The sequence below is a fragment of the Cervus elaphus genome, chromosome 29, assembly GCF_910594005.1.
Source record: "Cervus elaphus chromosome 29, mCerEla1.1, whole genome shotgun sequence".
Classification (NCBI taxonomy): Eukaryota; Metazoa; Chordata; class Mammalia; order Artiodactyla; family Cervidae; genus Cervus; species Cervus elaphus.
The window spans coordinates 56590021-56605474 of NC_057843.1; the positions used below are offsets into that span (position 1 = coordinate 56590021).

The following is a 15454-nucleotide window of genomic DNA, read 5'->3' on the forward strand; positions in this document are numbered from 1 at the left end:
AGTGATCACTAAATTTGCTAAATATGGAGTAATGAGTGTTCTCTCTCCCACCCCTCATAGGGTTGTTTAGAGTTTGGCCTTTCTAAACTTCAGTTTCCTCATCTGTAAAAATCTGGAAAACAGTTCATTTTGTCTGCCTCCTAGGCTGATAGTTGAGTGAAGACAGGATAAAATTGGTAATTGAACAGAGCTTGGTACACTGTAAGGCACTGAGTGAACAGAAAGAATTTCTGGCCCCTGAAGGCTGTGTGTGTATCAGTCCATACACCACCCCCTCCCCCGCATAGCTGGGGATACTTCCATTGGCCTCTGTCCACAGTGCTGAAGTCACAGCCAAGCCCGTTAGGAATTTTCAGTCCGTCTTTTCTTTTTTTTAATATACTCATTTATTCATATACACACTCACTTTACATTATTACATTTTAATACTCATAGAAAACAAAAATATAGAATGCTCCATGAATTTGCAGAAGCCATGCTAATCACCTCTGTAATGTTCCAATTTTAGCATATGTGCTGCTAAAGTGAGCACTTAAGTCCCTCCTTGTCCCATCTAAGGAAGCATCAAAGACAGAGAATACCAAGCCCAAGGATTGCCCTAAAACTCAGAAGGTATTGCCAAAATGTTTTTTTATTTCATTACTTTCAAGAATCTTTTTTTTTTTAATAAACAATAACATTCCTTTAAATTTATAATAGGTACAAAACAGGCAGGATGTGATTTAGCAGGTCAGGGAGAGCAGAGGATGCAGTCTTCACTTGGTGAAGATGTAACCTGAGGCTACATGGAAAGAAAGGGTCAGAGGAGGGATGTGGGCTGGTTAGTATGCTGACTGGCACCCCTGGAAAAAGCTAATCAGAGCCAGGCATCATGAACTGAACCACAGCCAGGGGAACATGGTCTTAGTAGCTGGAACTGAACAAGGCAGAGGAGGAACCTATGAAGGCCTGAGAGGTGTTCACCCTATCAAGGAGCAGATTTGAGGGATGCAGATGGCTGATGTCTGGTAGATAGGACCAGTGAGGTTGATGTGACCTCAAGAACAGAGCTAAGATCAAAGGTGGAGGAGGGGCAGATTTCTGCTCAATAGGACCAAAAGACAACTGAATACCTGGGAAGGTAGTGAAGCCGTACATGCATATGACAGAAATATGATGTTGAGGGTGAAATGCCTTCCCAGGTCTCCAGTTATCTTGAGGCCTGCGATGCCAGTAAGTGGTTAGGCACCTTCTACTGTAACCCCAGTCCTGAGGCCTGCTGAACTATAGGGAGATCCATGCTTGTACAGACCCATACAAACCCAAAGCATCAGCACTGCTGAGCCGGAAGCCTTAATTTCTTTAGTTCAACCTCTTAGACCAACTGCTGTGCCTCCAGCTCTGAGCCCTGACCTGAGAGAAGAGATCCAATATCACAATTCGCCTATTATCCCCCTTCCAGGTGGGCTCTGAGAAGCATGCCTTCAGAAGCTGATGTTGCATGCCCTCTGATGGTCATTCCCAGTACTGTTCTCTCACCCCAAAGCAAAAAAAAAAAAAAAACTCTTTGAACTTTTATGGTACTAGTCATTGCAGAGCTTCCCAGGTGGCTCAGTGGTAAAGAATTCACCTGCTAAGCAGGAGATGTGAGTTTAATCCTGGGTCGGGAAGATCCCCTTGAGAAGGAAATAGCAACCCAGTCCCGTATTCTTGCTGGAGAATCCCAGGGACAGCAGAGCCCGGCAGGCTACACTCCATGGGGTCACAAAGAGCCGGACACAACTTACCGACTAAGAAGAGATAACAACAACTAGTCAGTGTAGGTTCGGAACAGGCAGGGAGACACTAGACAGGTACCTGGGAATCAGATGACCGGTCAGTGTGCAAGTATCAGTGTCAAGATTAGGGCTCATCTGAAAAGATCTAGGAGGAGGCTTAGACTGAGGCTGGATGGGGGAGCTACCTGACCCAAGACTAAGACCAACATCAGTGTTCTCAGGCTGAGGCCAAAGTTGGGGCTCATTGTGGGACTGAATTCTGGGCTAATGTGTCAGCATGAAGTGTGTATCCAGGTGACATGCAAAGAGTCTGACTACAGGAAGGAGTCAGTGGATAATGGGCTCAACATGGTATTCCTATACAAGGTGAAACATCAGATAAGTACCAGCCATTGGAGAACTTAAAAAGAGATATTGCCAGGGGAGAAGTACAAGCGATGATAGATAGAATAAGGAAGTCACTAATTTCTAAGAGCCTCCCAACCTTAAAGATGGGAATAGCCAGGCTAGAAGAGCCCCTTTTCTCCTCAGAATGTGAATTTCAGTATTCTAGTTCCAGCTTCCTGTTGAAGCCCCCCACCAACCCTAGTACTGCCACATACAAACGATAGGAACAATTTTGGGACACAGGAGAGGTCCAAGAAACAGTCCTGTCACTGCATAAAGCCGGCAGCGTGGGGGTAGTCTTCCTTTCTCCCAGGATTCTCTGTTTCTACTGGCAACAGTGCTGGCAGCCTCCCACACCCAGATCTTAGCAACCCTGGGAGCCCCTGGCAACTGCTGCCATGGTGACAAGACAGGGAACTGAGAACAGGCTGGGGGGAGCACTTCCTCTGGAGCCTTCGGGACATACGTGAGAGAGGTCTCCCGCTCCCATGCACAGTCTGGGAGGGAACATGTGCTCCGGTCTAAACACCTCCTCACTGGCACCCACCCCCGCCCCTGCCCCGGGTTCCGGTTCCCTCAGGGTGAGGAAATGAGGGACATCTACGGTTGTGACGTCTCCAGAGGGAGAGAGGGTGAGAGGGGGTGTTTGGAACTGACGAGATCACAGATGCATGCATACAAAGGCAGACAGTGTCAGCATATCAATAGCCATGAAGCCTTACTTCATCTACTTTTTGTCATGTAGACAGACACAGGCCTACACTTAATCACATATGTACAGTAACACAAAATCACATACCTACAATAAATAACACAGAATCAAGCACATGCAAAAATAATTAAACAGATACACTTTCACTCATAAATCGCATGATAAACACAACACTACAAATAATTTCCAGACTCCAACGTTTATAGATGCACTCATATATCCAGATATCTGTGAACATATAGAATAAGTTAACTTTCTTGACCATTAGCTGCAGGCCAAGCTGTCAGCACTACATGTGTCACCTTAATTAACCCTCACAACAATCCGATGCGGTACGGCTGTTTTCTATCTCCATTTTACAAAAGAGGAAATTAGGCACTGATACGGTAAGCAACCTCACAAGGTCAACAGTCTGCCTTCAGAGCCTACTTCCTCACACCCTGAGGCACCCCTGGTTCCTCTCACACACACCTGATACCCAGGACAATGGGACACAGGACAGCAACTGCAAACTCGGTGAACAACAGAATCTGTGCCACCGATACCTGAAGGCACAGCTCTGCCCCCTTGAAGGTCTAAGCCTACACTTTAGCATTAGCTGGGACCAGGTAAAGGCCGGTGACTAAACTCTGCCTCTGTGTTGGCACAGGCAAGGCTGGGGGAGGCAAAATAGACAGAACTGGAATAGGAAGAATCAGAGCCTCCCACAGTCCAGGCCCCCATGAATCTGGAGGTAGAAGATTGAGAGCCCTTGGATACAAGGAGCCAGTACCAGTCCTGAGCCCCCTCACCCTCCCTTTCCCACCTCCATGTCACACTATTTCGTTCCCTCACCACCCAACCTCCCCTCCCTTTCTCATGCCTTCTCACCTCATCTCTCTATCCCATCCCTTTGCTACTCAACTCATCTCCCCTCCCTCCTATCCCCTCTCCCTCACCCATCTGCCCTCCCTCCTATCCCTCCCTCACCCATCTGCCCTCCCTCCTATCCCCTCCCTCACCCATCTGCCCTCCCTCCTATCCCCTCCCTCACCCATCTGCCCTCCCTCCTATCCCCTCTCCCTCACCCATCTGCCCTCCCTCCTATCCCCTCCCTCACCCATCTGCCCTCCCTCCTATCCCCTCCCTCACCCATCTGCCCTCCCTCCTATCCCCTCTCCCTCACCCATCTGCCCTCCCTCCTATCCCTCCCTCACCCATCTGCCCTCCCTCCTATCCCCTCCCTCACCCATCTGCCCTCCCTCCTATCCCCTCCCTCACCCATCTCCCCTCCCTCCTATCCCTCCCTCACCCATCTGCCCTCCCTCCTATCCCTCCCTCACCCATCTGCCCTCCCTCCTATCCCCTCCCTCACCCATCTGCCCTCCCTCCTATCCCCTCCCTCACCCATCTGCCCTCCCTCCCCTCCCTCCCCCATTTCCCCTCTCTCCTATCCCCTCCCTCACCTATCTCCCCTCCCTCCCCCATCTCCCCTCCCTCCTATCCCCTTTCCCTCACACATCTCCCCTCCCTCCTATCCCTCCCTCACCCATCTCCCCTCCCTCCTATCCCCTTTCCCTCATCCATCTCCCCTCCCTCCCCTCCCTCACCCATCTCCCCCCCCACTTATCCTCTCCCTCACCCATCTCCCCTCCCCTCCCTCACCCATCTCACCTCCCTCCTATCCCCTTTCCCTCACCCATCTCCCCTCCCTCCCCTCCCTCCCCCATCTTCCCCCTCCCCTCCCTCACCCACCTCCCCTCCCTCCTATCCCCTCCCTCACCCATCTCCCCTCCCTCCTATCCCCTCCCTCACCCATCTCCCCTCCCTCCTATCCCCTCCCTCACCCATCTCCCCATCTTCCCCCTCCCACCCCTGCTCTCTCCTGCCTCTACTCTACTCCCTCACCCATCTTCCCTCCCTCCTCTCCTTATCCCCCCTCACCCTGCCTCCTCTTACCACACTTCCTTTCCTTCCTTCACACCCCTTTATTCCTGGAATCCCCATCATGATAACCAGAAAGCCAGATAGTAGAAAATAGGCAGACCTGACCCTAGGACCCCTAAACTGCCCTCCTGTTCTATTCTGTGTCCTAGATATTGATGCTCTCCAAGCTTCAGTTTCAAGCTCCATATAGTTTGCATGACTTCATGGGTGTCCATACTCTGCCTCTGGGAAACCACAAGGAAAGAGAGGTGACAGCTTCTGCTCTGGTCCTTCCTTTGTCCTCAAAACCCCCAAGAACTCCTTCCCCCTCTTCACCCCTGGATTACCCCCTCTCCACCCCCGCTCCCTCTAGCACAGATGGGCCTGGGAGACAGTGACGTGGGCGCCAGGCACCGTGTCTGCTCAAGCGTCGGCTTCCGCTGGCAACCGCCTCCGCAGCCCTGCCTGCTCTGAACATCGGGGACACTGGGGCTGAGAATTAATGGGGGTGGGGGTACTGAAATGGGAGATTATGAGGGTGTTAAGAAAGAAGATCATGTGGAGCTGAGATGAAGGATTAAAAGGGGGACCAGGATAGGGGAGCTCGTGGGAATAAGGATTAAGAATAATGTAAGGCAAAAGATCATGGGCGAAAGACAGGAGATCCTATGGGGTCAAGAAGGGAGGAAAGTAAAACGGGTCTAAAACATGTGTTACCTTAATGGGAACTCAAAGGGGAAGTAAGATGAAAGATTATAGGAAGAACTTTAATGGGTATCATGGGGGTTGCTGAGAAGGGGCTGCTCATGAGGGAACGCGAATGAGGGAAACATACAGAGGATAAAAAGGGGACTAAGAAACGGAATTATGGAGGTGCTAAAATTGCGGAGAACTACCAGTTTACAAAGGAAAGAGCAGAAGAGTACTATGCACATCTACCGGGGCCTGTTTTGAGATTCAGTTAGGTCACATCAGGTCAACTCCGGGTCACGGTAAGGTAAAGCTAAATCAGGTCAGGGCTATGTAAGTTCACGGTTCAATGGAAGACAGGTAAGAAGGAATGACCTTTTGACCCTGGTCCAAGGACTACACCTCCCAGGGTACACTATTCTCTCCCCTATTCTCCTAAATGAAGAAAGAATGCCCAGAGTCACCGCCAGCTGGTGGGCGCAGTTTTCCTTTAAGGCTGCCTTTGACGTTGCAGGGGTTCCAGAAGGTTCTCCCGAGATTCGAGCAGCGGCCAGTACGTCCCACCTTCTCAAACCGGAGATTGGACTAAAATAGTTGTCCCCCGACTCGGGTCTAAGCCCCACAGACCAACCAATGAAATCAAAGGGCGCGAAGAGTTGCCGCCCTCTGTCCCTTTCACCAATGACATGACCAGATGGCGAAGAGGTGTGGTTGATTGATTTCAGAGTGCACCAATCAGACTCATACCAATCACTGCCCGGAATGTGTGCGCGTGTGGCCGAGTGACAGGGGCGGAGGAAGGGACGGCTACCACAGAGCGACTCGTTGAAATCTGTCCAATTACAACAGAGGCTGAGCTGAGTGACGGGCAGACGGCGCAATGGGCAGTACGGAGGCGGAGCTGTGGGGGCGGGTTACCGGGCCGGCTGTCTGCCGCCGGCGGGCGGGCGACTCCTGTCCCTAGTGGAGGCGGCGGAGCCAGAGCCGGGGGAGGGGGCAGCGGCTGTCTGACGGACCGCGGCGGCGCCCGCAGCTCCTCACCGGTGAGGGCGCCGAGCCAGGACTCGAGGGTCCCGGGGGTGGGGATGGGGGCGTCGCGAAGCCAGGGGTCCTAATGGGGGGAGCGGGGATCGGGACACTGAGGGCCCATCGACTCTTCCGCCGCGGGGGTATGGGGACTTGGAGTCTACAAGGTGCTTGATGTCCGCGACCCTCTTAGAGGGGGCAGCCAGCCTCTGAGCCGGGGGAGGGTCGGGCCGGGTCGCATCGGGTTCTGCGGAGGCGTTTCTGAGCCAGCCCAGTCAGCCAGCGCCGGTGACATCACCGACCACCCTCCTCCGCCGGAGCCCCCTCCCCTCTCCTCCCCTCCTCTCCTCGCCGCGCCTTTTGTCCCAGCCGAGCTCTGTCCCGCCCCACCCCGCCCATCTGCGAGGGAGGAGACTCCCCGTCAGTGACTTCATTGAGTAGATTCTTGGGGATCGGGGTCTGCTCCTCCCCAGGAGAGACGAGAAGAATACACTGCCTCTAAGGCCCTCACAGACAGTCACACCTGTCGCAGGTACACACGCTGCCACTCACAAGCACACGCTCTTCGCACTGCCAGCCTTTCTGTCACACTGCCACACAGCCATTCCCAATCAGCCAGACCTCGCTGCACCTGAGAGCAGGTGATCGCTGGACCCTACCCCTTCACTCTCCACACCTGGGGATCAGGTCCAGCTCCCGCTGCACCGGACAAGGCTTGCTGGGCAAGTGCCCGAGACCCTGAGGAGGTGGCTTCCAGAGCTTCAGCTTTCCAAGCGGGCTCCGGTGGAGCGATCTGAGGTGAGGGGCTGGGCTGGGCATGTTTAAGCGCACAGTGCTCTCCTGCCCATCCCCAGCAGCACCCCCACTACAGGCCCGAGGAGCTTTCCGGAGCTTCCCACACTTCTGGGGAGAAGACTTCTTAGCCAGCTTGATGTTTAAAATTCAGCTGGAGCCCTTAAAACTTCGAGCGTGGACGCTGAATGGGTTTGTAAAGTTTCGGTAAGTCCCTCTGGAGAAGGGCACTCATACCCATACCAAGTCAAATTCTTCATGTCATATCCCCCCTCCATTGCCTATCTGCTTCCTCCATCTCATCTCATCCCCAATTACATATAAGAATCCCCCTCTGTCCCACCCTTACATTTGAATGAACTGCACCCCTTATCATTCATCTCCTATACCAAACCATTCAGGCATCCATCTTCACAAATACCTCCTCTAGTATTTCAACTCTTTAAATCCCATTGGCAACACATTTGCCACCTCAGACATTTCCACTTGTCATCCTTCATCGCCCTCCCTCAGTACTTCATTTCTGTTATCAACCATTCCCCTTTCCTGGACCAGTCCCCCTTGCTATTTCTCATTTTTCATTCCTGCCTCTACAGTAACATCCTCCTCATTCTCTCCATCCAAGGCAGTGCCACGCCATGGGATTCCTTTGTCATTCCAACATGTGGCTCATGGGTATGGAAGGAAGGGGAGGAGGGAGGAAAGAAAAAAGGCAATTCCTGAAAGAGCTTGCCCTATGTCTGTGGAGGCAAGAGAATTATAGGTCTAGAACAGCAAGCAGGTGGTTGCCGGGCAGGAAACTGGCCATATGAAGAGGTGATGCAGGGACAGCGAGGGGAGGGTGAGAGCAGCGCCAAGCCGTTCCCCTCAGGCTCAGCCTCAAGCCTGCTCTAGTTCTCTGGGGGCACGCTCTCGGTGTGATAGGGTTCCTTCCCAGTTTCAGGGGAAAGAAAGTGTGGGCTGAGGCAGAGATGGTGGCAGACCACCCCCAGCTCCCTCTCAGACGGCTTTTACTGCTGCTTCCGAAAATGGCTGCCCTCCCCCAGATGCTCTTTCTTCTCTGCCTCCCCCAGCTGCAGCCTCCCCCCACCAGGCATGACATGCTGGTAGGGAGAAGGGGGAGTACCCGCCTTAATGGAGCCTTCTCTTCATCAGAGTGAGATGACTCCCAGAACCATGAGTCAACCCAGCCACCTGTAAGAGGCCCTGTGGGGGCAGGAGTTAGGGCTGTTGTCCTTGTCTACCTGAGGCCTTGAGGCCTCCCCTTACCCATTATAACCCTTACTCCTGCCAGGAAACCTTGTATACCTCTCTGAAGCAGTCAGAGACAGAAAAGCAGGCCTCAGCTGTGGCTGCCAGCCCAGGACATTGCTAGAAAGACTCTGGGCTTTGGCAGGGGTTGGCCAAGACTTGGGTTGGAGAATGGCTTCTGGCCATTCCCCCAAATAGCTCTAGCTACAGGAAAATGCCCTTCCTTCATATCCACCACAGAGACATTGATAGAGGGAGATTAGAGTGAAAGAATTAGAGTCCTGTGTTTCTCCCTCATATAAATAACAAATGCCCTTGCACTCAGCCTGCAAGGGACTATCAAAGGAGTGTGGACCTGGCACTGGGCCAGATCCTAAACCAGGGGGCAGGTGAGAGAGAAGAACTGGTAGAAAAGGTATTGAGGAAATGTTGGTTAGTGCCTAACTGTCTCCTAAAAACTAAGGTTAAAAAGACCCTACCCTAGGATGCTTTTGTTCACTAACACTGATGCTTAGGTGACACAGACATGTCTTCAAACAGTTTTGTGTGTAGACACTGGGAAATGAGTAAAGCAAACTGTTGCCCTGGTTAGGAGAAGGGCAGTGTCACACCCCTGCTAATGAGGGAGTTAGAAACAGCAGTTTCCAAGGCTGTTAGTCATCCTCTGATCTGAATCACACGTGAGGCTTAGCATAGTTTGGGGAATGGGCGTAGGAAGACCTGGGGTCTCCAATGGCAGAGAGGAATTCAGGCACCCACACCTGACTCAGCCTGGCTGGCCAAGGCATCTGGCTGAAGACCCAGGCCCATCCCCAGTCCTGGGCCACTGCCCCAGCTGCCCTTAGCCTGGGCACCATGCCTGAGGCATGGCGTAGGAGACCATGATGCTCAGGTGACCTCACCCAGTACGCTGATCTTGGCCAGCTCCTGCGCATGGGTCTGTCAGTCCATGGTACCACCTCACTCAGCTGGGCTTGTGGGGGTCCTCAGTCTGTTCCAAGGACCTAGGCCTTAGAATAGCCCCAAGACTTGGGCCACAGCCCCCAGCTTCCTGTTGGGAAAACCCAGGAGCTAAGGAAAGAATCACAGAATCCTAGAATGTCAGAGCTGGAAGAGATCTTCTAGTCCAAACCTTTCATCGTACTGATGGAGAGACAGAGGCCCACAGAACAGGCATGACCTGCTGAAAGTTACACAGTGAGTCATTTAGGAACTTCAGGATCATCAGGAATAGGACCGGGGTAGAAGGAAACCGTGGCATCAAGGATCAGCCCTGGTTTCTTTCAGAAACAAGGAGACCAGTGCCGGTCCAGTGGCTGTGATGGGAAAGGATTACTACAAGATTCTTGGGATCCCGTCTGGAGCCAACGAGGATGAGATCAAGAAAGCCTATCGGAAGATGGCCTTGAAGTACCATCCAGATAAGAACAAAGAACCCAACGCTGAGGAGAAGTTTAAGGAGATTGCAGAGGCCTATGATGTGCTGAGTGACCCTAAGAAACGGGGCCTGTATGACCAGTATGGGGAGGAAGGTAAGAGGGCAGTGCCCCAGCCGATACTGGATGTCTGTCCTTGTTGGGGGTCCGGGGTGACCTAGTTCTCAAAGCAGGGAACTGGAGACTGATAAGAGGGTGAGAGGCACAAGTGCTCCCAGCACTGACATCCAGAGGGAAGAGGAGACCACCCACGCCCCTGTCCCAGCTCCCCATCCACTCCCTGCCTTTCTCTGCCCCTCTCCCTCCTCAAGTTCAGGCCTTAGAGAAGCTAGAGCCAGAGCCCTTCCCCGCCCTTCTTTCCCTCCCAGCCTTATTAGTCCTGCCTGAAGTCCCTGCTGCTTCATTGGCTAATGGAGAAGGTTAGGAAAGGGAGTGTGTGGCTCTCTGAGGACAGAGCATTTACAATCATCAGCATAAAAGTTTGGCCCTTAAGCAGCCGGGAAATTAACCACTGGAGCTCTGAGCTAGAGGTGGTTGTCCCCTTCCCTGCCCCATTCCGGCCCACTTCAGGCCAGCAGAACAGAGTTAGAGTTTCGACTCCCTGAGGAAGTGGCAGGGATCCAAGAGTGGAACGGGAACTGCTGCTGGCAACTTGCCCCCTCCCTGGGGTAGCTGGTGGCCACGCACAGGGTGGCAGGAAAGGTCCAAATAAAGCCTCTGAGAGGGCGGCTCCTCCCAGCACATCCCACGGGCATGATGTAGCTGCTAATTCTGGGCCTGCCCCTCAGGGCCGCCTGCCACCCGCCAGCCACAAGCACCTGTCAGGCTATATTAAGAGACATTGTCACAGCTGAGGACTCTCCTTTCCGGGAGGAACTGCCCTTCCTCCCCAGCGGGATCCACCTTTCTTCCACTTTCTCCTCCTCAGTCTCCCCGTTCTAGTCTCCAAATGGGCTAATGATATGCACTGTACCTGACACAGAGTAGGTACTCAAAAGAATGTTCTTTCCCTCTCCCCAGCCCTTGCTTTGTGTTGCATGATCCAATCCTCTGTACACCCTAGTCCTCCCAACCCTCTTTCTTATTCTCCATGCCAAAGTTCCTTCCATTATTCCCTCCTCACCTATTAGACTTGCCAATTCCCAGATTCACCAGGCAGTTGCTGGAATCCTCAGTATTCTTTCAGCTAAGAAATGTTTCTCTCTGGGGTAGGGAGATGGGAGGGGTAGTGGTGGGGAAGAAGAAAGCAGTGCAGACACCATGCCACCATGTGACCTGTCTAGGAATTGCATTCATTCCTCTGCTTGGCCTTATCATGATTAGGAAAAAGGTAGGAGCTGGGTTATTTAGTCGCCAAATCGTGTCCAAGTTTTTTGTGACCCCCATGGATTATAGCCAGCCAGGCTCCTCTGTCCACTGGACTCGGCAGGCAAGAATACTGGAGTGGGTTGCCATTTCCTTCTCCAGGGCATCTTCCCAACCCAGGGATTGAACTCCTGCATTGCAGGCAGATTCTTTACCATTGAATCACCAGAGAAGCTAATAGACTTCTTTCTGCAAGACCAAACCTAAGTGAAGGGCAAAGCTTGGGCCCTAGGTCCAGACACTGGTTCTAACACAAATCTACACCCCAGGAGGGTTCCTGGGGATACAGAACAACCTTAAGGAGACATCCAGGGCCTGGGAAGAGAGAAGCAGCCTTGGAAATGCGGATTATATTTCTGTTTGCCCTGCCCCCTCCCCGGTAGCCAGCCAGAACAGTTGTGAATATAGACTCTGTGTGCACCCTGGCTGGGGACAAGTTGTTCCCAGCTTGAAAGGGAGGTAGTAGTGGTACAGCAGGAATCCTTGCAGACAAATTACCCTCTCCTGTCATCATCAGACCAATTTCTCTCACTGAGCTCTGCCAAGCCTCTTGAGTTCACCTGACAATCAGACCCCCAGTAGAAGGAAAGAACAGACTTTGAGTCTTAGGAAGGATGAAGAGGCAGCTGTTACAAGTCACTGAATTGCTTGCCTCTTGGCCTCTTCAATGAAACCCAAATCTCCTCTTGTGGACGCAGGAAATAAGAGGCTAATTCAGGCTCAGGCTTCCACAGCCAATAAATATCGAGATAAAGGCCCCCAAAGAGAAGAGTCCCTTCTCCTAGCCTGGGCCCCAGCCCCGAGTCTATCTATATACCCTAGATCATTTCTCAGTGTTAACCTCCTTCTTCACTCCTCCCCACACATGCCCCTCCCCCCACTACTCCCATCACCATCACTACCATGCCCCATGAAGACTGCCTCCAGGAATCTGAGCCCCTGAGATACAACCTGCCTCCAGAGAGAGTCACTGGGGTCGCCACTGCAATGTTCCAGCTCATTCATGCATTTTGGTTGCTCTGACATAAGGTGTGGGGAGGAAGCTTGGTGTTGTGCACTCCAGGGTGTTGCACAGTCTACACTTGTCCCTTGTGTGAATGGTACCCCTTGGAGCTGTACAACACTATGAGCCCTGAGTGTGGGAACGAAGCATTTTAAAACTTTTTGTAGAGAAATAAGTCTTCTCCAGGCTAATGATCTTTCCTACTTTTGAGGGCCCTCCTGATTTCCCATTTGGGTGGGAGTCAGAGAAAGAGGACACTGTGCTTGAAGTAGGTTGAGAGGGGACTTCCTCCTTGATGATACCCCTACCTTATTTGGGACAAGTCACTTACTAGCCCCCTGGATGGTCAAATTCTTTGTGACTGCCTCTTGCCCTGTCTTTGGAGATAAGTAAATCTGGGAGCCAGGTATGACTTGTAATATGACCTCAGGCCAGCCATTCAAGGCTTAGTGAGACATCTTTGGGTCACAGGTAGATGGAAGAGATCACAGTGCTGGAGGCCGCATCCTACAAGTCTTCTAGTCTTAGCTTTTCAGCCTCTTTGATCCTCAAGATGTGCCTTATTAAGCATATAAAAAAGTAGAAATTAATCTTGCCAGAGATTTTTCTTACTCTATTAGGCCAGCCCTCTCTGTGGGAGTTAAAGATTGCTTCTTTCTCTAGGCTGATGAACTGGGAGCTAGAGAGCAAGGGGGGACACCAGGGTGGGGCGGAGACCAGCCGCACTGCCCCTAACTTCTTCTCCCTCTAGGCCTGAAGACTGGCGGCGGTTCCTCAGGTGGCTCCAGCGGCTCCTTTCACTACACCTTCCATGGAGACCCCCACGCCACCTTTGCCTCCTTCTTTGGAGGCTCCAACCCCTTCGATATCTTCTTTGCCAGCAGTCGCTCAGCTCGCCCCTTCAGTGGCTTTGACCCAGATGACATGGATGTGGATGAAGATGATGACCCGTTTGGCGCCTTTGGTCGCTTTGGCTTCAATGGGCTGAGTAGGGGTCCAAGGCGAGCCCCAGAACCACTATACCCTCGGCGCAAGGTTCAGGACCCACCTGTGGTGCATGAGTTGAGGGTGTCCCTGGAGGAAATCTACCATGGCTCCACCAAACGCATGAAGATCACAAGGCGGCGCCTTAACCCTGATGGGCGAACTGTGCGCACCGAGGACAAGATCCTGCATATTGTCATCAAACGTGGTTGGAAGGAAGGCACCAAGATCACCTTCCCCAAAGAGGGCGATGCCACACCTGACAACATCCCTGCCGACATCGTCTTTGTGCTCAAAGACAAGCCCCATGCACACTTCCGCCGAGACGGTACCAACGTGCTCTACAGTGCCCTGATCAGCCTCAAGGAGGTGGGGCCTGGATCAGATCATGTTTTTACTGGGCAGGGGGTGGGAGTGATGGAGATTTTTTTCTTCCCCACTTTTACTTTTCTTCCTTTCCAATCACTCTACCCTACATTTTCCTCATTCTCTGTCTAATTTTCCCTAGGCGCTGTGTGGCTGCACCGTGAACATTCCCACCATTGATGGCCGAGTGATCCCTTTGCCCTGCAATGATGTCATCAAGCCAGGCACCGTGAAGAGACTCCGTGGGGAGGGCCTTCCCTTCCCCAAGGTGCCCACCCAGCGGGGAGATCTCATTGTCGAGTTCAAAGTTCGGTTCCCAGATAGATTAACACCACAGACACGGCAGATCCTTAAGCAACACCTACCTTGTTCCTAGGCTCTGCCCTAGTCAACCCAGAGTCTACCACAGCAATACCCCCCACACTCACCCCATCCATTGTGCACCCAGCTTGATGTCCACTGGACACTGGCAACATTTTCTAAAGTGCAAAAAAAGAAAAAAAAAAAAAAAGCCACTGGTTTTCAGGGGAAATGTTCCTATCCCTGACCCGTTTCAAAGCTGGGCTGCCCTGGGGGAGTGGGAGGGAGGTGGGGAGAGCTAGCCCAGGCCAGGGGTCAATTTTCATGTCACAACATTTGAATCCAGTTCCCACTCCAGTGGCTGAAGAATGACCTGAGTGCTACTTGAAGATACAGAGATTCCTTGTCCACGCCTGTAAATAGCATGTCCTCCTTCCCCTCTCAGCTTTGCTCATACCTCTCCTTTCCCTTCCCTTCAGCTTCCTCCTATTGAGGGAGGAAGAGGATAAAATGGACACGCTTTCCCACCCCAGTCCCACCCTCAAGTCCACAGTGTCCAAGGTTATCACACACATATTCATGCACACAAAACACATACCTAGAGCTGTGTGTGCCTCTCCAGGGTTGAGATAGGAAGGGAAGGTCCATAACCCATGAACCGGGCCATTGAGCACGAGACACTTTTCATTTGGGGCAGGGAAGTGAATGGGACCCTCAGCAGCCTTCTTGACAGCTACCCTGCCCAGACCCTGCAGAGCTGGAAGTTCTGTCCTCCCTGCCGCTCCCAGGAATGTGCAAGGTAGAGAAGGGGAGGGGGCCTGCTGTATTAAGGCTAAGAGGTGGAGGGCACAGTCTGTCTTCCAACCTTCATCAGGAAGCAAAAGGGCTTTGGGGTCAGGTGGCAGCTATTCCCCACCAAGAGATTCAGGGTCACAGGTTTCTCCCCACACCTCTGAACTCAGGGCCTAGCCACCCCTAAACTTCCAAATCCCATTTTTGTGATATATGAAGCTACTTATTTCTTACCCTTCATGGAGGCTGCGTGGGGAATTTCTAGCCCTTTGATGCCTGTGTGACCCCACCCCACTCCCACAATTGTATAAAGGTCAAATAGTGAAGGAGCTAGGGTAAGACTGCTTCAGCCAGGTTCTGGGATGGGGTTTTTAGGTTTTCTCACTTTGACAAGCCCTTGAATGTTTTTATAGTAGTTTTTTTGTATTTTTTTGTAATGACAGTATTATGAAAAAAATAAAGTATTTTAAAAATATGGCATCTGAGCAAGAACAATGAAGCTCTGATGGGGGTGGATGTTCACTGTCAGCCTCCCTCCTGAGCCTTGCTCACCTCTGTGAAGCCCAAGTAGGCCCTCAATATAAGGTAAAGCTGACTCCTTCCTTCCTTCCTCTAAGCCCAGATTTCCCAAATTTCCAAAACGTGGACCCAAAATTCAGCAAAGACAGAAGATATCACTCAGCTATGA

At 52.1% G+C, this 15454-nt stretch overlaps 1 protein-coding gene and 1 pseudogene across 3 annotated transcripts; one reads left to right on the forward strand and one right to left on the reverse strand.

Annotated features, from left to right (window-relative positions):
* Positions 1–440: 440 nt before the first annotated feature.
* Positions 441–532, reverse strand: LOC122686350 (annotated as a pseudogene).
* A 5837-nt stretch (positions 533–6369) lies between these two features.
* Positions 6370–15241, forward strand: DNAJB5 (DnaJ heat shock protein family (Hsp40) member B5). Of its 3 annotated transcripts, none has more exons than XM_043891069.1 (5): positions 6370–6494; positions 7335–7476; positions 9808–10052; positions 13076–13677; positions 13817–15241. In XM_043891069.1, the coding sequence occupies exons 2-5, from the start codon at positions 7409–7411 to the stop codon at positions 14048–14050; spliced, it is 1149 nt and encodes a 382-aa protein (XP_043747004.1). In that variant the 5' UTR covers positions 6370–6494; positions 7335–7408; the 3' UTR covers positions 14051–15241. The 3 variants fall into 3 exon arrangements, with proteins under 3 accessions (XP_043747004.1, XP_043747003.1, XP_043747002.1); XM_043891068.1 differs by having other exon boundaries at positions 6373–6494; positions 7332–7476; XM_043891067.1 differs by having other exon boundaries at positions 6399–6494; positions 7165–7476.
* Positions 15242–15454: the final 213 nt, after the last annotated feature.

What these genes read in the sequence shown, in the direction of transcription:
- DNAJB5 (XM_043891067.1), top strand. Translation starts at nt 7,295, where the DNA reads ATGTTTAAGCGCACAGTGCTCTCCTGCCCATCCCCAGCAGCACCCCCA. An exon ending in AATGGGTTTGTAAAGTTTCG is followed by an intron (nt 7,477 to 9,807) that starts GTAAGTCCCTCT and finishes GGTTTCTTTCAG; the next exon opens with AAACAAGGAGACCAGTGCCG. An exon ending in TGACCAGTATGGGGAGGAAG is followed by an intron (nt 10,053 to 13,075) that starts GTAAGAGGGCAG and finishes TTCTCCCTCTAG; the next exon opens with GCCTGAAGACTGGCGGCGGT.